Below are 23,552 nucleotides of genomic sequence, written 5' to 3'. Positions count from 1 at the left end.
AGTCTTGAACCAAAAGTGACAGTTTAACTCAAGCTTCAAGAATATAACCAACAATAGTACACACAGTCCTATTTTCATTTTTTCTGTATTCATATGCATCCATCTCAAGTTGACAGGGAAGCAACTGTGCAATAACTATTTTATTGCTAATGTTTTAATCATAACCACCATCTGTGATAAAAGCCATGAATATTTCATAAAACAGGATACATTTATTGATCATTTGTATTTGTCTTTTGTCACATGGTCTTACATTTTATGAACCATTCAAACAATTAAGATGAGTGTCTCCTGCAGAACACACTGTGCTTAACTTTCCAATGAAACTTGTACAAAATCTGTTTAGGTACAGTAGTTATGAAATTTGCTAAAAAAATTTAGTGTTTCTTTTATTTTTTTTCATATCCATGTTATACATTGTTGTTCCATCTTCAATTTTCTCCTGTTTAAGCTTTCAATATCATTTTGAAAAAGTATGATTTAAATGATTTCTTTATGAAAAAGTACCAAAAATATGATTTAAAATTGACCATGATAAAACATATTTATCATGGAAGAATGGGAAAAGCATCCTTGAAAAATTATAGCACAAAAAATAATGGACCTAAAGATAAAAAAAAAAAAGGCTACATATAAAGATACTGTATAACCATCCTTTACCTTTTCAAACTATCTTATAATCATATTTATTATATACTTAGTAGTAAATACAGACAAATTGTATGTGTAATACAATCAATGGCAAGCGTGCAGTATCAGCCACCCGTGATGATATCGATATCAGCACGGCTTGCAAAAGCTTTATCACACCTTTAATTTGTAGGACGTCACGTCATCAATTGCAGTCACTGTTGCAAAGGCTTTATCAAAACCTTAATCTGTATGACGTCATGTCAAACCTATAATCTGTATGACGTCATGTCACATAAAAAACATCTACTTGAGGTATATGTATATAATAAAGTGTATATGATATGGTTTTTTCAATATCACACACCGTATCAACCCGAGACACCAATATAATCCCAAGAGCTCTGCGATATTGAAAACGCCATATGATATTCTCTATATATAAGTATGTCTCAACAACCAACGTTATCCATCGGATCATCAGCATTGATGGTAATACAAGGCTGAAAATACATTCTATATATATATAATTTGTCAAAACATGTTTAGGATAAATACAGAATGTATTTTCAGCCTTGTATCACCATCACTCCTGGTGATTTGATGGATAAAATCTGTTGTAGAGTAGTCACTGGTTCAGATGTACTTATATATATATTATTTTGTAGGATCCTTCACTATAGATAATTTAGCTGATCTTTAAAAATAACATCTCCATGCCTTATATATATCATGTACTGTAGTACGATGCTAGATTAAAACTGACGTGGAAAGGTAACACCCTGCCACCGAAAGCTTCATTTTTATGAAGCCCATGTGGTCGTGTGGTCTAACGGGATGGCTACAGTGCAGGGGATTTGGTGTCACGATATCTCAGTAGCATGGGTTCGAATCCCGATGAAGGAAGAACAAAAAATTTGCGAAAGCAAATTTACAGACCTAACATTGTTGGGTTGATGTTTAGACGAGTTGTATAAATATAATGTACACAGCCATTTATCACCATCACTGCTGGTGATCCGATTGATAAATCTGTTGTAGAGTTGTCACTGGCTCAGACATATATATATAATATATATATATAACAAGTCAAAAAGGGTACAACATCACCATTAAATAACTATAAAATATACAAATATTAGATATTTCGGATAACAGATATCCTTCTTCGGTAATTGCACAATGACAAATGAATCATGTCAATTCAAATTGAGACTCTATCAAAATTTTGATTTATACAATTTAAGCGAACGCTGGAACAATTTTAAAATTTCCAAACACACTGCAAAGACTACAGAAATATGCCAAAATTAAAAATAGTTATTTACGATGTGAAATGGCACAACTCTAGATTTCCAAAGGTTGTGACAGTTGAGATGTTATAACTGCATTGAGGGCAGTCCTCAAACAAAAAAATCAAAAATGTCCTAACCGATCCAGGATGGTATAAATTAGACAACGGTAGGGCAATTACAACAGAAACTACATATTTAAGCCTCCCAAACGAATATCAGTCTAATAATGATTGAAAAAATAAGTATTGTATAATGAGGTAAAATAATTGAACGTGGATTGAACATGGATTGAATCTCAACAAAAACTGGATGATTTCATCAGACATGCAAACAACGCCCACCATTCAATTAAATTTACGTATGAAATTTCCGACTCTAAGATATCTTTCTTAGACACAACCACATCTATAAAGGACGGTGTCATATCAACAGACCTTTACTGTAAACCCACAGATAAACATCAATACCTTTCTCCCCAAAGCTGTCACCCCAAACACTGTACAAAAAGTATCCCGTACAGTCAAGCTCTCAGAGTCAAGCGGATTTGCTCCTCTGAGGAGGCTGTCACGAAACGGTTACAGGAACTTCGCGGATTTTTGACAAAACGAGGTTATAAGAAATTGGACATAGATAAGGGGTTTGCGCGCGCTAACAATAACAGCCGCAATGACCTCTTACAGTACAAACGGAAGAGGCGCAGCAAAATAGTCCCGTTTGTTCTTACATACAATCCAGCCTTTAATAACCTTTCACGTTTGATCCGTGCCAATTGGCAAACTATTGCCAAACACCCTAAATTATCCAAGATCTTTCCCAATCCTCCTGTCTTAGCTTTTCGGAGACCAGCAAGTCTGAAAGACTTATTTGTTAGAGCTGACGTCTCCTCAAATAAAAGCTGTTCAATTGCAGGATGGTGCAAGTCATGTGGTAACAGACGTTGCCTGACTTGTCAACAAATACTGAATACTCAAACATTCACTTGCCACTCGACTGGGTCTGTGTACACTATATATTGCAATGTAACTTGCAAAACCCAGAATGTTGTATACCTCCTTCAATGTCGATGTGGCATGCAGTATGTTGGCGAGACAGAGCAGCCATTTAACAAACGCATGAATGGTCATCGAAGTGACTACACTTGCAAGCCCGACCTACCCGTAAGTCGTCATTTGAGATCACCTGGACACACACAAGCTGATCTCAAAAACCTTACCATCACGATCATAGACCACAACGAGGGTTGGTCGAAGGTCGACAGAGTCGCTCGGGAAAGATTTTGGATAAGAAAGTTACGGACAGTCTCGCCAGAGGGTATAAATGAAAAAACATAGAACGAGTCCCTCATTTTCCTGTGACTACCTGTTTCAAACCACGCCGGATTTAGTACTGGCTTTACAGTTCGAAATTATTTTTAAAATAACAGTTTAAATTACAGGTTTTCATTGATTCAGGATGATGTATAAGTACGTTGCCACGTTCAATTATTTTACCTCATTATACAATACTTATTTTTTCAATCATTATTAGACTGATATTCGTTTGGGAGGCTTAAATATGTAGTTTCTGTTGTAATTGCCCTACCGTTGTCTAATTTATACCATCCTGGATCGGTTAGGACATTTTTGATTTTTTTGTTTGAGGACTGCCCTCAATGCAGTTATAACATCTCAACTGTCACAACCTTTGGAAATCTAGAGTTGTGCCATTTCACATCGTAAATAACTATTTTTATTTTTGGCATATTTCTGTACTCTTTGCGGTGTGTTTGGAAATTTTAAAATTGTTCCAGCGTTCGCTTAAATTGTATAAATCAAGATTTTGATAGAGTCTCAATTTGAATTGACATGATTCATTTGTCATTGTGCAATTACCGAAGAAGGATATCTGTTATCCGAAATATCTAATATTTGTATATTTTATAGTTATTTAATGGTGATGTTGTACCCTTTTTGACTTGTTATATATTATATTTTGTAGTGTACAGAATCATATTACATGATCCATCGCCCTGTAAGATTGATCGTTGACTATTTATTCAGTCATTTTATATAATATATATATATATATATACACTTAGTCTAGTACATATTAAATATACACTTAGTCTAGTACATATCATATATACACTTATTCTAGTACATTTCTAATGATTATATCCAAGTCTTTACAAATATTCTTAATTTGATAAAATTTTGAAGCAATAGTAATTTGTATTGTATTAAAACTGTTTTTAAAACTTTGTCATAGTTCAATCTTAAAAGTAAAACTGAAAAAATCTTAGGCACTCTTTGTAATAAACGAGGTCAAAACTTTCAAAGGCTTATAACAATATGATAATACTTACTAAAAATATAAAGAACTCAATCATATACAGGAAAAAAAGTTGTAACATGTGATTGCTGCTGTCAATGTATAAGTGTAATGTTTACTGCCAAGAACATAATTAAGCCTATTTATTAGTAAAATATGAAAAACAAATTCAAAAATTGTCTTCAAATGTTATTTTTCAATCATGAAGTAGCTTCTTTCCAAATTTTGTAACATTTTATGAAGCCCAGTTGAATGAAGTTATTGATGTATAAAAATGTTACTGTTAATTCAGAAATTATGGTGATGTTTTTATTATTGGGAAAAATGTAACAGGGTTACAGTAGCAATAATTAAAACTCACATTTTGAAATATTTTATATAAATCAAACAGTATATTTCTGAATATCGCAAAAATCAAAATCACATTTTAGTCTAAATTGACAAAATTGCAATAATAAATGTATGCAATAATATCTGAATTTACAGTAACTCAACATGTAAATGTTAACTGCAAATAATCTTAAAATTTTGCTTGAAGTTTTATTTCTGTTTTATAAAAGAAATTGAATGGTTTGACAAAATTAGGGATGTCTTAAAGATCCAGGCTGCATCTTAAATGCAAAAAACAAAAAAACAATTATCCTTAACAAAAAAAAAAAAAAAAAATAATTATTTGAATTGGAGAATATATTTTGATCATGATAAAACTTGGGTAAAATGTATGTCATAGAAATTCATGAAGATTTGAAAAAGATAATGAAACTTTAACAACAGACTTAACCTACATGTTGACCGACTGCAGGATCACTAAGTGAAAATTGCATGCCAACAAAAAGAGATTTGGGTGTACAGTATTGAAAACCAAACTGCACAGCAAAAATAAAACCCAACAATATGCATCCATTCAACATGAGATAACCTAATTAACTGATAGCAGACTTGTCTATCTTCATCATTTTCAGGTATAAGCAGTTCAATTTTAGATAAAAACATACTTGATTATGGATTAAAACTTAAAAGAAAGGGCTTAACATTATTTACAGCATCATTGATAAATCAAGAAGTTATCTGACCAACACAATAAACTAGCTAATTTTAATTTTTTATTGTAATCACAATTGATGCCTTATCATTTAACTATGCATTGAAAATCCAATCATCAGTTAATTTCAGATGACATTTTATTAAAGAGGGGCAAAAGTTATTAAAGGGACAGTCAAGTTAAGCTATTAAGTTCTATTGATTCGCTCAAAAGGGTCTTTGGCACTCTTTGCCTGGAAAATAAACACATTTATTCTTAAACAAGTTGTTGGCATGATACAGGATATGTTCTTCTAGTATAATTCATAATGGCATGACACTTGAAGTGTAATGGGAGCGAAGGGATTGTGGTTGATTTTGATATGACTCTAACTTGTTTCAAATTGAGTTTTACAGTTTGTTTTGATGTGTGTTTGTTTGTTCCAGTTTGGCAAGAAGTATAGAGGGAGGGTTGAGATCTCATAAAAGACCCATCGATGGCCTTGGGTTGTTTTCTGCTCTTTTGTCCAGATGTTGTCTCTTTAACACATTCCCCTTTTCCATTCTCTTTTATATATGAGGGTAGAAATGGGGGTACCGTCATGACAAATAACAGTAAAGATTCTTGCCAACACATTAACAGTAATTTTTGAAGCATTATTTGAAACCTCTGACAAATTACAATAATGATATAATTTGAGGAATCACAGTAAAATTTTGTCCAATTTGACGCTAACAGTAGCCAAAATTTAGCATTTAATGCCGGACGGTAAGGGCATTACTACCCTCATATATGGATTTCTTATAAATGATTATGATGTCTGTTCTGTGTATGAAGGGGAGTAATACAAATGATATAAACTGACCTGTTCTGTTTCTACATAATTAGCACATGCTCCAGTATCTTCTAAACCTCGTTTCTTTGATCTTGTACCTATAATGATTCAATACAAGAGAGATGATTATTTTCTCAAAGTATAGCAAAAAAGAATAATATTAGCATATAAATATTGAGACATTTTTCATCGATTTTTATCCATTTTTGGGCTTATATCAAGAAAAAATTTAGTTTCACAATTAAACTTTTTTTCCTACTTCCACTTAAGATGAACTGGACCAATGTGAATGGAACTTCAAAAAAGAAAACGATAGGTAGCATTAATAATAGAAAGTTTTATCAAATCTTTCTGTTTTTTCGTGTCAATTTGACCATATGCATGCTGTCAATTAGGTAAATTTGGGACTTTTCTCTCTTTTTTTATTAGAACAAAAAGCATATTTTCAACTTCTTTGTTATTAATGATTCAAAAAAATAAAGATATAAGAATTTGGAAAAGAAATAATTGATGTTGCATGTATTGTATGTACATATTTTTGGTAAAATCCTTTCTTTGCACCCCTCATCCATTTTCTCAACATTTACATGACACTGACGGAATTGGGTTAAAAAAATGAAAATTGTATTACTCAAAAACTACTTATAGTAAGTACACAATGTTTTAACAGAATTAAGTTTGACTATAATATTTTTTTCAATTCATTGATATATCCCACTTGTATCACATGTTTTGAACATAATTACCAAACCAGATTCCAACAAGACTGAAACTTCAGAAGAATAAATCCTTATAAAATTTGACCTAATTTGCTTTATTTATACAAAATAACAGTTCATTTCACAAATATGACATCTCGGTTATGATGTTATTATCTAGCTGTTTCTGTTATGACCCTGGTGTAGATTCCTTTATCTTTTCTCTCAATGCATTTTTGTCTGATGATGTGATTTCTGATTTCCTGTCCAAGTACTTATATATGCTAACAGAATTCATTTTATCTAGCAGATAATAAGTACCTAGGAAGAATGAATCAGATCTTTACCATTCCTTTTCTTAAAGTCTGTGTTTTGGAGTTTGTTGGGGGATAGAAAAGACATAATGATGTCACAGGAAAAGGCTGTTGAAGTTTCATGTTTCAAATTACAGTCCACTACAGTTTTTTTGGATTATCCCATAGTCTAAAAAACAGTCCTTTCTTGTGTATAATTTAAGAGTTTAGTATGACGTCCATTATATATATATTTGTTTAGGGGCCAGCTGAAGGACACCTCTGGGTGCGGGAGTTTCTCGCTATATTGAAGACCTATTGGTGACCTTCTGCTGTTGTCTGTTCTATGGTCAGGTTGTTGTTTCTTTGACACATTCCGAATTTCCATCCTCAATTTTAACTGTTCTTCATCTGAAAATCACAGTAATTTCTCTAATTTGGAGCATAAACTCACATCTCACTTCAAGTTCCAGAAAGGCCACTAGAACCAGTTTGTCAGCAGGCACATGCTAATTATCATTGAAATGTCATTTAACCATACCATACAGCAGGTTTTCCAAGGGTGTAAATTTTCGATGATAGCACAAAATCAACAAAATAATTTCTGCTAATTTGAAAGTGCACATGCAATGGTATTGTATTAACGTTTTGAATCCGTCAAAATATAATGTATACCTTATTCAATGGAAATCTCAAAATTTACACCTGTGAAAAATCTCCCCCCCCCCCTTACACACACAAAATAAGGACTGATGTGTTCATATCTATTTGGTATATATACTAACCTGCTCTATTCCTATTCCTTCTCGAAATAATACCAATATCATATTCTAATGGTGCAGTATACTTAGTGTTACCAAACTCTGGTGTATGAGTAGAATCACTCAAACCTTTGTCTCCCTTAAAGTCCATAATGCAATGTTCTATTTGGACATATCCCTGAATAACAGGCAATATCCAATGGGACCATAACTCTGGGTCCTATATGAAAGACAAGTTAGTTACATCAAGTTTAATAGCTTCATTTATAAAAAAATAAAAATGGGGCATTACCCTAGAACTGTAAAATTGACGCCTCCAAAATTCATACTTGATCTGTGTTTTGTGGTTATAAGCACTGAACTGCATTTTAATGTGCGTATTGTTATGTGTTTACTTTTCTACATTGGCTAGAGGTATAGGGGGAGGGTTGAGATCTCATAAACATGTTTAACCCTGCCGCAATTTTGTGCCTGTTCCAAGTCAGGAGCCTCTGGCCTTTGTTAGTCTTGTATGATTTTTTAGTTTCTTGTGTATAATTTGGAGTTTAGTATGACGTCCATTATTACTGTACTAGTATACATATTTTTAGGGGCCAGCTGAAGGACACCTACGGGTGCGGGAATTCTCGCTACATTGAAGACCCATTGGTGGCCTTCGACTGTTGTCTGCTCTATGGCTTGGTTGTTGTCGCTTTGACACATTCCCCATTTCCTTTCTCAATTTTATTATATATAAGTTTTATAACATTTGATTGAAGCAAACTAAAGTTACAGAGCAGTAACTAAATTCAGCAATTTTTCCATTTGTAAAGAGGCATAACTCTTGAAAAGTTAAAATAACGCCACCAAAATTCAAACTTAATCTGTGTTTTGCTATAATGAGCATGGTGTATAAGTTTCATAACATTTGGTTGGGACAATCTAAAGTTAAAACACGGAAATGAAAAATTCAGCAATTTTTCCATTTGTAAAGGGGTATAACCCTAAAAGGGTGAAAATGCAGCCACCAAAATTTATACTTGATCTGTGTTTCGTGGTACTAATCCTTGTGTATAAGTTGCATATCATTAGGTTAAAGCAAACTACAGTTAAAGAAGGGAAACAAAAAATTCAGCAATTTATCAATTTGTAAAGTTGAATAACTCTTGAACGGTAAAAGTGACACCACCAAAATTCAAACTTGATCTTTGTTTTGTGATAATGAGCATTGTGTATAAGTTTCAAAAACTTGGTTGTGATAAACTTAAGTTAGAGAACAGAAATCACTTTAGTGATGTACAGACAAATGTACAGACACACAGATGGACAAGGGTAAAACTTAATGCCCCCTCCTCTACAGTGAGGGCTTAAAAAATATGTTACTAGACAGCACTTTAACCAACCCAGTTTAAGAGGTACTTTGTTGGTTCAAACACATATGGCTGAATAATATCTACTATTTGTACTAAGGAAAGCAATCCCTTCACAGATGCATGAATCAAGTAAATGTTTAACACTCAAATATCGATGTCTAAATTTCTCAGCTCTTTGAGAATCTCAATAAATGTCAATGTGTCTGTTCTAAATTGCTCGTAATTTTATTTTTATATTTACACTTCTCTATCTCAGTGTACTGTGTAATCTGTTGGGTTTTTATTGTGTTGCTGTCTTATTTACATTTATCTGTTGAATTTCAATTTATAACTGATTAAAACTATTACCTCATTTTCTAGATACATTTCTCTAATTTCTTTTGTCATATGATAATTCCAAAAGAACCTATTGTCAACCCTTTCCCAAAGGAATTTCTTTGGACTATAAATTGATGAGTATTGTTTATGTATACTGTTAGTCAGATCAAACGTTTCACTGAAGTAGAATGAGTCTGATTCATTGAACATCTTCACTAACTCCTGAAAAACAAAACAAAACTTATCAGAAGGATTACTAATTTAAATAAGCAAGCATCTTTATAAAATTGCCTATATAAGTTATGTTGAAAATGAGGCGCTTTTGATAATCACTTATGAGAGAGATTGATCAAGGATATTTAAGATCATTTAAAAGGGGGATATATCATTTAACCCTTTCCTCCATTGAAATTTTTTTTTGCATACTTGATTTGCATAGGATTTTTTTTATAAAATGCTGAACATATGCTTTAAAGTATTAAGGCATTGCGAAAAACAACTATTTCATCAAATAAATTTAAGTCGGATATTCCCATTATATTCCTTTTCATATTGGATACAAATTTTATTAAGTCAACTGCAGACACTTTGTAGTCAAAGTGTTTCAACTGAGGTACTACACAGGCGTCAAAAGGCGTCCTTATGGAGTAAGGGGGGTGGTGTCAAAAGGCGTCATTATGGAGGAAAGGGTTAAGGGAAATATACTGCCAAGTGGAGCTGAGTTAAAAAAATAGGGTATATATGTAGGACTGTAAAGTGCGATGGCACTCTAAAGTGCGATGGTCATGGTAAAGTGCGATGTGTACGCTAAAGTATGATGGTGTCTCACGCTAAAGTGCGATGGTGGTTTGTTCACTAAAGTACGATGGTATATCATGCTAAAGTGTGATGGACCAAAAGGGTAAGGTTCGAGGGCTTTATAAAAAAAAAAACGTTAAAGAACACTCAATGTAAAAACAAACCTTTTGTATAAAATAGTATTATAAGGTTTATACCATATGTGAAAGGCAGTATAATTTAACAGCATTCATTATTCTTAAGTGAATAATTCTCAAAGACCATCCACGTAATAAGGTAATTTAGGTGTCACAGAATACTATATATTTCTTGTTAATGAATTTTTGACAACTTGTGTGTATTAAATATTGTTATAATTGGTGTAGCTTGCCATACACAGTCTATCGCTTATGGTAACACCTCCCCTTACAATCGTCCTTTTAAAATTAAAAGATACAAAATTCGATTATTGTTGGAATATGTAATATTGATTTATTTGTTTAATTTAAATGAGAGAGAAAAGCAATGTTTGCAGAGCTTAATTTTTGCCTTTTTTGCAGCGACTACACATCCATGTTATATTTTCCTGCAATGTACCATCTAATCATGTTTTAGCCGATAATTTATAATTTATGCATGGAAATATGTACCTTTATTTTGCCGAAGTTACTTTTCAATAAAGTGACCACATTTTTACGGAGACCGCAAAATAAACTGCAAACATAAACAATGATTCAAATGCATCCGTTCGTTTCTAATAAAAGCAGGATAAAGGAAAGTTATGTGAATACTATATCTATAGGGCCTAAAGTAAAACGGTCGACTGCAGGATAAAAGTTCTTCTTCCAGCTACCAAAATAAAACACTTTTGCTTTAGTCGACAATGCACGGTAAGGTTTAAATTAATTAAGTCATTGACATTTGCTTGATAAGTTCTTAATCAAATATTTGTAATTTGTCTTTCAGGGTGTTCATTTTTAGTTTGTATAAACAACTGACAACGTCATAATCCAACTACTTATCGTATGTCTATACTTTCGCAGACCATCAGACTTTAGCATATGTAGGAATCGCACTTTAGCGTAGACCATCGCACTATAGCGTGACCATCTTACTTTAGCGTCCCCATCGCACTTTAGAGTCCTACATACATATTTTCTAACCAAAGGAGTGTATGCCCCCCTTTCCCATCCTTTCCTCCTAAATCTGACACTGTTTATCTAAATTACTTTTGTAAATATCATTTACATAGCTGTCAATTCATACAGATTTTACAAGCATAAACCTTATTTTTCATGAATCATAAAAATCGTGAATAGAGAATGGAAACAGGGAATGTGCCAATTATCAGTTTGGATTATTGAAACAATGCTTGGAAGTTAACAAGGAATCCCATAATGTGCAAATCTTGTATTTCGCCTAAATAGAATTTGAGTGGAGAAGGAATGAAATTGAATTTTTAATCTTCTAGAAATTACTCTCAAGGGTTATCTGTTTAAAATGGATATATTTAGCTATAATACTTCGAACTAACAACAAGTCTTTACTACTCTGTGTTGAAATAAGCTTAAAAAATCATATTGTCCAGTATTGCCCAGTATTACCCGTTTCTGGGAGTATTGCCCAGCCCGGTAAAACCTGGGCAGGTAATACTTTGCCAACCCTGAACTATCTACTAGAAAATAAATGTTGCATAATATTAATTTCACTACTTTAATGCTTAATTTTAACTGTGTCTGTTTATGCCAAAACAAATTTTGGAATTTATGTACTGGTGGTTGTTTATCAAAATTAAGTACTTTAGGGGCCAAATCTTCAATTTCAAGTCGGGTTAAATAATCCTTTATTTCTCAGAGAAAATCTTTACATTTCTAATTTCCAATAAATTATTTTAGGAGAAATAATCGAGAACAGGTCTAAATGTAAAATTAGAAAATAGATTTTTTCACTCTTAAGATACAAGCATACCTCCATTATTCTTTTGATAAACTTGTCTTTATCTTTGGATTCTTTCTGTAAAAGAAAAGTAATTATAAATCAACAGGCCTATACATAAAGGGTTGTAGGTGGTTGAGTTTAAGCTATAAATACAGCTTTCAATCAATAAAAACAATATATTTGCAAATTGAAACCTGTTTAACAACAGATGCTATAATACAAATTTATTTTGGTGTTAACCTTTCTTATGAAAGTTTGCCTCTTTATACAGCTAAGACTTCACATGAAATTCTTCTGTAAAACACATGAAGGAGAACATTTTCTCAAAATTAAATTTCTTCTTGTTTGAAAACAAATATTTTTTTCTGTCAACTTTTCCTAGACCTGCGTAAATACTACAATAAAGTTTACATATCCAAAAGATAAATAGATGACTATCAATTTGTGAACTTTCTCAAAAATTTCCTATGTCACAATGCATATGTTAAAATGTTGCAGTAAGAACTGATTGTTAAATGTCATTGTATTTGCAGATTGACCTCAGGTCGACCAATGTGTGTTTCCATGGCACACAAATGATCCCTCAGTTGCATATTATGTTATAAAGGAGCATAACTCTAGAACTATTAAGGCAACACTAACCAAGTTCATACATTGTCATACTTGATCTGAGTTTTATGGTTATAAGCAGAGGCATAAAAACAACTTGACATCGGGGTATAGCAAATATATCTTAATCAAACATTTGTTCACTTTGATGCACTGCTTCGTTTTTATTTCAAAGTGTATTTTTAAGGGGGTACCGAACACCTTGGCTAAAATTAATTTGGCTCGTTTAATTTTCATGATATTTTGACAAAATATTTACTTTGACCCTTTGACAAAGAAACAAAAATTTCAAAAAACTTGAACCAATCATTCTCTTGGAAAAATTACATTGGATATATAGCAGTTTGACCAATATTGGCTTAACAATACAACGTGATTAAAACGTTTAGCTGATTTAACAGAGTTATCTCCCTATAGTGTTAGGTACCACCTTATTTTCATAGTTTGTTCAGTTTTTGACTTGATAACGTAATTCCAAACCTTCAAAACCTACAGTGTGGACACTTGCATATAAAAAGCTGTTCAAAAAACGTTTTTAGCTGATTTTTAATTTGTTTTAAATCTTACGTTCTTTGGTTTAATATTTTCTGAAGCAGCAATCTTAATTGACTTTAGTTTTTTCTGTATCTGTTTCCCTGTGCTACCATCAGGTTCAGCTAAGGAAGCTTTCTTTATCCCAAAATGATGCATTCTACACAGCTACATATACAAAATAAAAATATAAAACAATTTAATAGCATTTTACACATGATTCATTTATGTACACAGTCATGAATAGCTCTTCTAAAACCCAATCTATCTAGCTTACATAAAAAGAACAAATTGGCCCTAGATATAATATTTCAGGCTTTCAGATTTGATTCTTATAAGAGTTTAAAATCAACTTATTGAAATTATGAAAATATTTTTGAGGTGGTCATGTTAGTGGCAATTTACTTTGAAAAATAATGAAAACATTATCTTCTTTGATCCATCGGGAACCTATGTGGAATCTCTTTTTTATTACCAGAACAGCACAAAGCAGTTGTTCTCCACAGACTCAAATGGAAACCTATGTGTTATCACTGCTGCCATTTTTATTACCAATGCTTCACCAGACAGTTAATCTCAACAGACTCGTTGTTATCAATTGCATTAAGTATGAAAAAATCCAAATTTTGCTAAATTTCTTCCAACTTTCTGTCCAATTTTCAAAAATTATCACTCTGGTTTAAAAAAAACTGACAAGTAATGGATATTAAGAAAAAAATATTTAATGATGTACAAATAATGTAGGATTTTTTAATCATGCATTGAACTTTAACAATTTGTTGGTGTAGTACTTTTTCAAGTTATCTTAATTGTGCATTAATTTGACCTGATAAAAGTACTGATGAAATCAGTATTATAATTGCTTAACTATACCTTGTTTTTTTTCCCTATCTTAAAACATGTGTTAATTAAACATTGGTTATGTGTATGAAAGAAATTAAGTATTACATTATGTAGTTATAGGAAGACGTGGCATGAGTGCCAATGAGACAACTCTCCATCCAAGTCACAATTTATAAAAGTAAACCATTATAGGTCCAGGTACGGCCTTCAACACAGAGCCTTGGCTCACACCAAATAGCAAGCTATAAAGGGCCCCAAAAAATACTAGTGTAAAACTATTGAAACAAGAAAACCAATGATCTAATCTATATTGAAACAAGTAACACTTATGAACCACATAAACAGATGACAACCATGTGTTTTGTTTGGAATAAACATGTCTTGCAAGTCATTCAATCAAACTTCTGTCATGTTTGTACTGACAGTGTTTGACTGTGAGTCAGGAGCCTGTATTTCAGTGGTTGTTGTTTGTTACTGTGTTGGGTTTTTTACATTTTTTTTTTTTTACATTAATTAGGCCGTAAGTTTTCTCATTTGATTTGTTTTACATTTGTGATTTCGGGGCCTTTTATAGCTGAGTATGCAGTATAATATGGGCTTTGCTCATTGTCAAAGGCTGTACAGTGACCTAAAGCTGCTGTCAATTTCTTTTTTAATTGGTCTCTTGTGGAGAGTTGTCTCATTGGCAATCATATCACATTTTTTTTATACATCTATTTAACATTAAGTACTGACGCTGCTCTGCAATACTGTATGAAAAGTTACATATCTAGCATGCTTTAACTATTTCCACACAACTAATCCTCTTATGATAATGACTTACACCTTCATCTATAGGAATAATCATGTTTAAACATAATAATATTCCCAATGCAATATGAGGGGCCTGATGGGGGGGGTCTCATCAAGACATCATGATTCAAGAGTTGATTATTTTGTCAATCACGATTCACAGAAAATAAATTTCCATGATAACGGATCACGAAAATATAAAAAAAAATCTGTAGAAAAACGGATCAAGATAGCAAAAATGCACCTATTACAAAGAACGAAAATTACCCATCAGGCCCCTCCTATAAAAGAACAGTATCTTAATGAAATTCATATACTATGTACCTCTAAGTCCAATTCCCCTGGGTCATTACCAGAAAGTGGTATCACAGCTATCTTGTGGATCTTATAAATATCGTGTATGTCTATTCTACCAACATGAGCTCTTTGTTTGATTAATAACAAACTCCATTCTGATTCTGAAAATATAACTCAAGTATAGCAAACTTAATCTAAAAAAGGAATCCTTGTGATTGAAAATGTTCCCTTTCTCAACCTTGGATCCAAAAAAATTGCTGTATTTGTTCTATTAGAATTGAAATAATTCGTGGGGGCTTGACTATATCAGGATTTTACAATGGGTGGTCCCTTAAATATGCAGATATTTTACCCCTCGCTATCACCCAGGGTAAAATATTTGGCTTAAAGGCTCAACCTGTGGTAAAATCATGATACATTTGTATATTCAAGCCCTCTAAATTATTTCTTAAAGATACATATATCAACGTTTTCACAAATGAATTATTTCATATTTTTCATGTCTGGGTCTTTTAAAACCAACTATGTGGTATGGGTATTTCTCATTGGTGATAGCCAAATTGTTGCCCATAATTGTATACAGCCACTTCATTTGATCTTTGGTGGTTACTTGTCTCATTGGCAATCTTATTACATCTCCTTATTTTTATAATGGTTGATATATGAAGTTAATATTTTTGTTTGTTCATAACTAATTAATAATCTTCACAAACAGAAGGTTATATATAATGTACATGAATTGAAGAATTTTTTGGATTAGATATGTATATTTGAATAAGAGAGAAACAAAACAACATTTGTTCAGTGACAACTCTGTCTCTAACACACAAATCAAAGTTGAAAGTAAATTGATTAATTCAATATTCTGATGAAAAAAAGAAATACAAAAAAAAAAGAAAAACAGTTATCAATCTCAATTTTATCGATTTTCTTTCAGTGATATTCTATATATATATGTTTCTGTTGAAATATGAAGCTCATGACCATATGTCCCATTCAAATGCATTGATTAACCGAAAAAAGGGGGTTTCAACCCCCAGAATCCCCCTTCTGGATCTGGCACTCCTTAGGAATTTCAAACTTTGAAAAAAAATATTTTCTAATTACATGAAAACTTAACAGATGTTATTAAACAGTCATACAAGTTGTTATACGAATGTCATATAATCATGATAATGCTTTATAAATATAAAAACAAATTCCCAAACTATTTGTCAAAATTAAAATTAACTGACAACAGCTAATTTGACAAATACCCAAGGAGAAACAATTTTAAGAGTATAGATTGTTTCTGTTCATTGTTGGTGACTAAATGACAAAATGTCTGATGTGTGGCATGTCAAAGGGACATAGATCAGGCTTATAAATGATATTCAAAGTGGACCTATAGGTCATCATATATGAAAATGGATAAAAGGAGCCAGACACATTAGTAAAGTTCTTTCAAACAATCTATAGAGAATTGCATAATCATCAAGTATTATAGTGTGTGTCATTATTGATCTGATCAAAATATGTACGTAGCATTGCACTAATAAATCTACAAAAATTGTCGTAAATTTTCACAAACTGTGGTTAACCATAAGAAATAGAAATGTCTTCCTAAGAATGTATGAGCGAGTCACTTATATTTTTGAAATTGATCGTTTTTCTTTTAAAAAAAAATCTGTAAGTTATATTGCAAAAAATTAAAATTAAAACAAAAGTAAAAAAATAATTCATCTAGAATTTTTGGGTGATTTATAAATGGAAAAAATTAGGCTTAAAAAACAACTTTTAATAAGTGATTATAAAAGAGATTGTATCTGCTTATCTCCCTTAAGTAATTTTAAACTTAAGCTTAAAAACAAAAAAAATATAATGAAATGGGGGTCATACTTTAAATACATTTTGTATATATACTGATGTATCAGATCTCAATGTGTTATGTGGCTATTAAGTTAAGGTAATGCTGAAATATTATATAAATAAAAGGACATATGGGAGTCTATTTGTGAAATTTAAAGTAATAAAAGTTAAAAAGTTTTTTAATGTATAAATTTGACCTTTTGCACACTATCTAAACATGAATTCCTGCAGAAAATATTCAGTTTGTGGGTATGTCAGCAGAGTTTACACATTATTGTAAGTCATAACTAAAACAACCTTTATTAATTTAAATGTACATTCTATAGTAATTCGATTATCTAGGGAATCACTAAAGCATGATTTGAGTGTGCCCCTTCTGAAAATTTCTGGATCTGCCATTGTATTCATCTTACCTGGGTGAACTTTGACCTTTCCAATAACCCCATAGACCATTCCAATACAAACAGGATTCCATGCTGAACATAAGTCTATACCTATAAGAATAAAATATCATACAAATATATCATACATGATGGAAAAGATTATTGTTGGATTGTTGTCCTTCAAAAACATGTGAAAGATGATATGCCTGTGAGACAAAATGTTTTGTTTTCATGCGCTGTGATTGGCAAATAAAATATTTGTTTGTTTGTTTGTTTGCTTGTTTGTTTCCTTCACTACATCCTACATTTACAATAAACATGATGAATCACAAAACTTAAGTTCTAACATTCGAAAAGTAAAATGTCATTTTGTTGCAGTTGTAAAAAGTGAACTTGATGTGAAAGGTCAATGTCATAGAGATCAAGAATGCACCATCATGAAATGGTCATGAATGTATGACACTACTGGACAGTTCAATTATCTTTCAGCTTAATATTTAGAATTAACCACACTGGTTTCTAAGAGATATGTTAGATAACCTTTTACTATTTTCAATTAATTAATAGTAATAAATATCATCTAAATATTGCAATTTATTTTTTCACGACACTGACTATTGAATTTATAGTATGAGGCAGCTTAATAGAGCCTATCCTAATCAATTATTAAAGTTAATCACTTGACTTTCAATTTTTTCTTTAATGAATAAAGTGAGGGACTATAGGCATTATAAGTGTAAAAATTAGTTTTTGAGTTATATACAAAAGGTCAAATCAATAGGGTTAAGGAAACAACCATTAAAATTTTATGGGGGATTTGGGGGATTTGGGGCCAGGGTGATGGGGGGAATACAGGGGAGGACGGTGGTTTCCTAAAAAAAATATTATGATCCCCAATTTTATGAAAGAAAAATATTGAGGTCAAGCTGATGTCACCCAAAAAAAGTATTTTGATTCCAGATTTTCCCCATACCTTATAGTGTTGTATTTTAAAGAAGAAAAAAAATTGATTGAGAGTGCATAAAACTTTTAAAAAAAGTTTGCATTTAAATCTGACAAAAAAAACACAATCACCCCTCCCTCACCCCTGCTAAAGTTAAATTATTACTCCCTAGAACATGTAGCATGATGTGTCGAACTGATATTTTGTTTTTTAATTCAGCTGCTGGATATTACATATTCAGTTTTTCATTTTTTTCTTTGACTTTATATTTCTGTTGATGTCATACTTCATAATATAGAGGAATTCTTTACAAATACTAAATTTACAGAAATCAAAGTGCTGGATAGCACCTGTAGAAAGATTGGAAGAGTAGTTTGAATAACTTCATATTAAGGTATGATGGGGACAAAAGAACATTAAAAAAACTGTATTGCTGAAAATTGCATAAACAGCAGGTCTCTAGCAGGAATAAAAGTGCTTTTCCAGTATGAAGATAAAATGAGCTCAAATTAAATAATATGGGTCTCTTAATTTTCACAATTTTATTCAAACTGCAGTTTATATCTTATCCAAATATTGTTGCCTGCTTTGAACATGTTTAAAAAAATTAAAAAAAAAATTGCAAATCAAAAATTCTTCTAGTAAATGTTACCAATTCCTTGTAAGACATAAGTTCTAGACAAACAGCTAAGAACTTTAAAGTGTCAACAAAAATAATCTAAAAATGTTGTTTTGGGGCATTTTTATAGTTGAAACATAGGTTATAATATATGACATTGAAAATTAAGAGTTGTAGAGTGCATTTTGATCAAGTTATAAAGTATTTATTCAGCACAGGGCATTGAAAATTTACTTTTTCAATGTAAACAAATTAAAAAACTTATATTATTGAAATGCAGATTTTTCTTGATAGCAAAAATATATATTCACTTCTTATAAAAATTCAAAGGACTAAAATAGACATAATGATTGATGGGGAATAATTAATAAAAAATGGTTGATTATAATTAAAAGTTTTAAAATTTAAAAACTGTTTCAAGCCAATTTCTGATAATAATAAAAAGTGAACCATCATAAATTGTTGAATTATTGGAAATTTATCAAGTAAATTATACTATATATAATATAGGCCTTACTTGAATACCTTTTATATACTATGGATTCATTTATTTTCGTGGGTACCAATTTTCGTGGATTAAGGAAAACTTGCATGTTCGTGGATATCTGATTTCGTGGTTTTGCAAAAGTCTGCATACACGCCTATAGAAAATTTGTCATTCGTTAAACATTTAATTTCGTGGTTCAGCTTTACCCACGAAATCCACGAAAATTGGTATCCAACGGATAATAATGATTCCACAGTATTCATATTTATATTTCATTTTCTTTTAAAGATGGTGTTAATCCTTAATTAATCATTTATCTTTCAGACATAATTTACAGATTCAATTTATGTAATGTAGATCAAAAGTAATAGGCAATAAATAAATCTATCATCCTTATATATCAAACATCTAATATGTACATTTGTGTATTCAATTATGAGGTCAAATATTTGTGCATTGAAATCAGGCCTGGGGCCATTACACTGCAATGTAATGCATTACATTACAATTACTTTGTGATTCTTCCATTACAATTACAATTACAATTACATTTTTTCTCACATGTAATGCATTACATTACAATTACTTTGCCTGTGTAATGCATTACATTACACATTACTTTTTCAATATAAAAACAAAAAGCATTTCAAAAACAAAGGTATATGTACATATGTACAACTGTATACAGTGTTAGGTACATAGACTTCAAATACTGGTTAATTAATATGTGCACTTTATCATCATAAGTGGTTTAAATGTGATGCCGTTAAGAGAACAGCGATCAGTTCTGTACACCTTTCCCGCAATACTTAAAAGCCTTTCTACAGGAGCTTATGTGTGGGAAATGGCTAAATACTTGATAGCTGTATTAGCCAAAGAAGAAAGGCACACTGAATTTGACTTCCATTATTCCAGTACATTGATTGAAATTTCTTCACATGGCTCAGACAAGTAGATGTCAACATCATGTACTGCACCGTACCTGTGTCTATACCCTTTGATTGAAGTAGGAGGCATGAAACTGAAAAAGTCACTTTCAAGTTTCTTAGGTGGTGGTAAAAAATAAATAAATTATCATATAATTTTGTTTCTAACATTGATCACTTAATCATTAAGACATCATTAAGGATTTCAAAGGGATATAATAAATGTGTCATTAAAGGATTATCTTGTGAAATGCCTAAGGGATCTGTGAGGACAAACATAAGTTGAGAAGATTTGATTGCAATAAAAACATTGTGATATTAAATTAGGTGAAATAACAACACAGACACGACCCAAACCACAGTTTGGTTTAAAAATGTTGTTTGATATATTCAATATTTCATTGAAATACATGTAAGGTGTGTATAGAATTATGAAATTTTCATCTTCATTTTTTTTCATTGATCTATATAGTTTTGTTTGATAATTTTTTTTATAAGACTTTTCATAGACCACCAAACACCAAAATATTCCCATATCATATTAAACAAATATCAGAAACCAAGATCAAAGACTTGATATTTTTTACCATTTTATATTTCTTACCTTAGTGTGTGTTTTAAAGATTGATGTAATTTATTTAATACAGTAATTAACTGTGACAAAAATTTTATTCCATACTTTCTTTTGTTTTTGTTAATATTTTATTTTTATTATACAATATTCTTCAATTTTATCTATTTTACCAATTTGTAATGAAAAGTAATGTACTGTAATGGAGGCATTACATCAATTTTTAACTAAAGTAATCATTACATTACATGTAATTGTAATGCAGAAAATGTGCATTACAAATTACTTTGCATTACATCCAAAAAATGTAATATTACAATGCATTACAATTACAAATTACCATTACCCCAGGCCTGATTGAAATGTATAGTGGGTCTGTATAATTATGTAACACTGATGTTGATAAGTAATGTGGTCAATTTGATTGACAGTTTAGGAGGTGGGGCATTTTAATTTAAGGTCCACCTTGTCCCTGATTGTTTGGTGATAATGACAGTTGTCAATCATACTATTATTGTATCCATACTCAATTACCTAATCAAAATGCTTTTAAAAAAGCCTGCACATCAACACACCTTAATTACATACATTCTTGAATGAACTGCTTCAAAAATATACCCATTTTTCACAGTTTATATGTGTATTATGTGCACATACATGAGAACTACAGGGAACTATATTTCAGTGTGAATACATGCAGTAATAGTAGCTAACCTGTCGTGTTGTTAGGGAGGCCAGTGCCTAAGGAAAGATTTAGAACAAGTTCCAATCTTTCCAAAAACTAAAGCATGTAGAGTTTTTGTTTCAATTGTAATGGCTATTTTTAAAAAGTTCAAACATAGCTTTTTTTTTTAAATCACAAACATGCATGAAATAAATAATTATGTGAAAAAACAACAATTTTTAATTACTGATGATTAAAGAATCAATATTATTTGATCAGGTTAGATAAAAGATACTTTCTTGGGAATTGATTCACTTCTTATTACAATTTTTATATATAGTTAAACATTAATGGTCTAAAAGATCAATGATGAACCAGGTTATTGGTCTGACTGCTCTTTGGTACATCATAATTAAGACAGAACTGAGCTACATGTATTATTAAATTGTTTAAAAGCCAGATGATAATGATAAAATACCCCTTAGACATTGATTCTTTGGAAGCATTAATTTCTCTTTCTTATTTATTTATAAAGAATGAAATAGGATTGCAGGTATAAAATGCTCTTATCATGATTTGTTAGATGTGAATGAAGTCCATTTATGTACTCATTAGCTATATAAAAGATATAGTAGCTCCATTCCACAACACATCTGGAAAACATTTTATTTCAGACAATGTAAATGCATGTATATTGTTCTTATACATTAATATAAAACCAGCAATTTATATTTAGGTTCAGTTATTCCAATCCAAATACTTGTCTCTGATGTTTCAAAGAAATCGATGCAGGTAATATAATTAAACATGGACAGGAAGAAGACCCCAATATAAACTAATTACTATTAGCATTATTAACATTGTCTTAGACAATTTAATCATGCTAAGCTTGAAAGATAGATACTCAATCAAGGTAGATAATCATTATCAAGTGTTAGCATTGTCTAGTGTGAAAGATAGATACTCAATCGAGGTAGATAATCATTATCAACTGTTAGCATTGTCTGGCATGAAAGATAGATACTCAATCAAGGTAGATAATCATTATCAACTGTTAGCATTGTCTAACGTGAAAGATAGATACTCAATCAAGGTAGATAATCATTATCAACTGTTAGCATTGTCTAGCGTGAAAGATAGATACTCAATAAAGGTAGGTAATTATTATCAACTATTAACATTGTCTAGCTTGAAAGATAGATACTCAACCAAGGTAGATAATCATTATCAACTATTAGCATTGTCTAGTGTGAAAAATAGATACTCAATCATGGTAGATAATCATTATCAACTATAAGAATTGTCTAGTGAGAAAGATAGATACTCAATCATGGTAGATAATCATTATCAACTATTAGAATTGTCTAGTGTGAAAGATAGATACTCAATCAAGGTAGATAATCATTATCAACTATTAGCATTGTCTAGCGTGAAAGATAGATACTCAATCAAGGTAGATAATCATTATCAAGTGTTAGCATTGTCTAGTGTGAAAGATAGATACTCAATCAAGGTGAAGGTAGATAATCATTATCAACTGTTAGCATTGTCTAGCGTGAAAGATAGCATCAACTGTTAGCATTGTCTAGCGTGAAAGATAGATACTCAATCAAGGTAGATAATCATTATCAACTGTTAGCATTGTCTGGCATGAAAGATAGATACTCAATCAAGGTAGATAATCATTATCAACTGTTAGCATTGTCTAACGTGAAAGATAGATACTCAATCAAGGTAGATAATCATTATCAACTGTTAGCATTGTCTAGCGTGAAAGATAGATACTCAATAAAGGTAGGTAATTATTATCA

General features: G+C 31.2%; 1 protein-coding gene across 1 annotated transcript in view; it reads right to left on the bottom strand.

Moving 5' to 3' along the window:
• The window catches only part of LOC143072600 (phosphatidylinositide phosphatase SAC2-like), a 238,401-nt gene that overhangs the window by 212,260 nt on the left and 2,589 nt on the right, over positions 1-23,552 (bottom strand). The window contains exons 2-8 of the mRNA XM_076247630.1: positions 17,562-17,642; positions 15,328-15,461; positions 13,405-13,536; positions 12,259-12,303; positions 9,544-9,735; positions 7,868-8,063; positions 6,122-6,189 (exon numbers count right to left, since the gene is read on the bottom strand). Of these exons, the coding sequence (XP_076103745.1) occupies positions 6,122-6,189; positions 7,868-8,063; positions 9,544-9,735; positions 12,259-12,303; positions 13,405-13,536; positions 15,328-15,461; positions 17,562-17,642 (848 nt within the window). The remainder of the gene's footprint in view (positions 1-6,121; positions 6,190-7,867; positions 8,064-9,543; positions 9,736-12,258; positions 12,304-13,404; positions 13,537-15,327; positions 15,462-17,561; positions 17,643-23,552) is intronic.

Source organism: Mytilus galloprovincialis, chromosome 4, assembly GCF_965363235.1.
Source record: "Mytilus galloprovincialis chromosome 4, xbMytGall1.hap1.1, whole genome shotgun sequence".
Classification (NCBI taxonomy): domain Eukaryota; kingdom Metazoa; phylum Mollusca; class Bivalvia; order Mytilida; family Mytilidae; genus Mytilus; species Mytilus galloprovincialis.
Note: the sequence above shows the minus strand (reverse complement) of the source record. Positions and strands in the feature narration are given on the sequence as shown.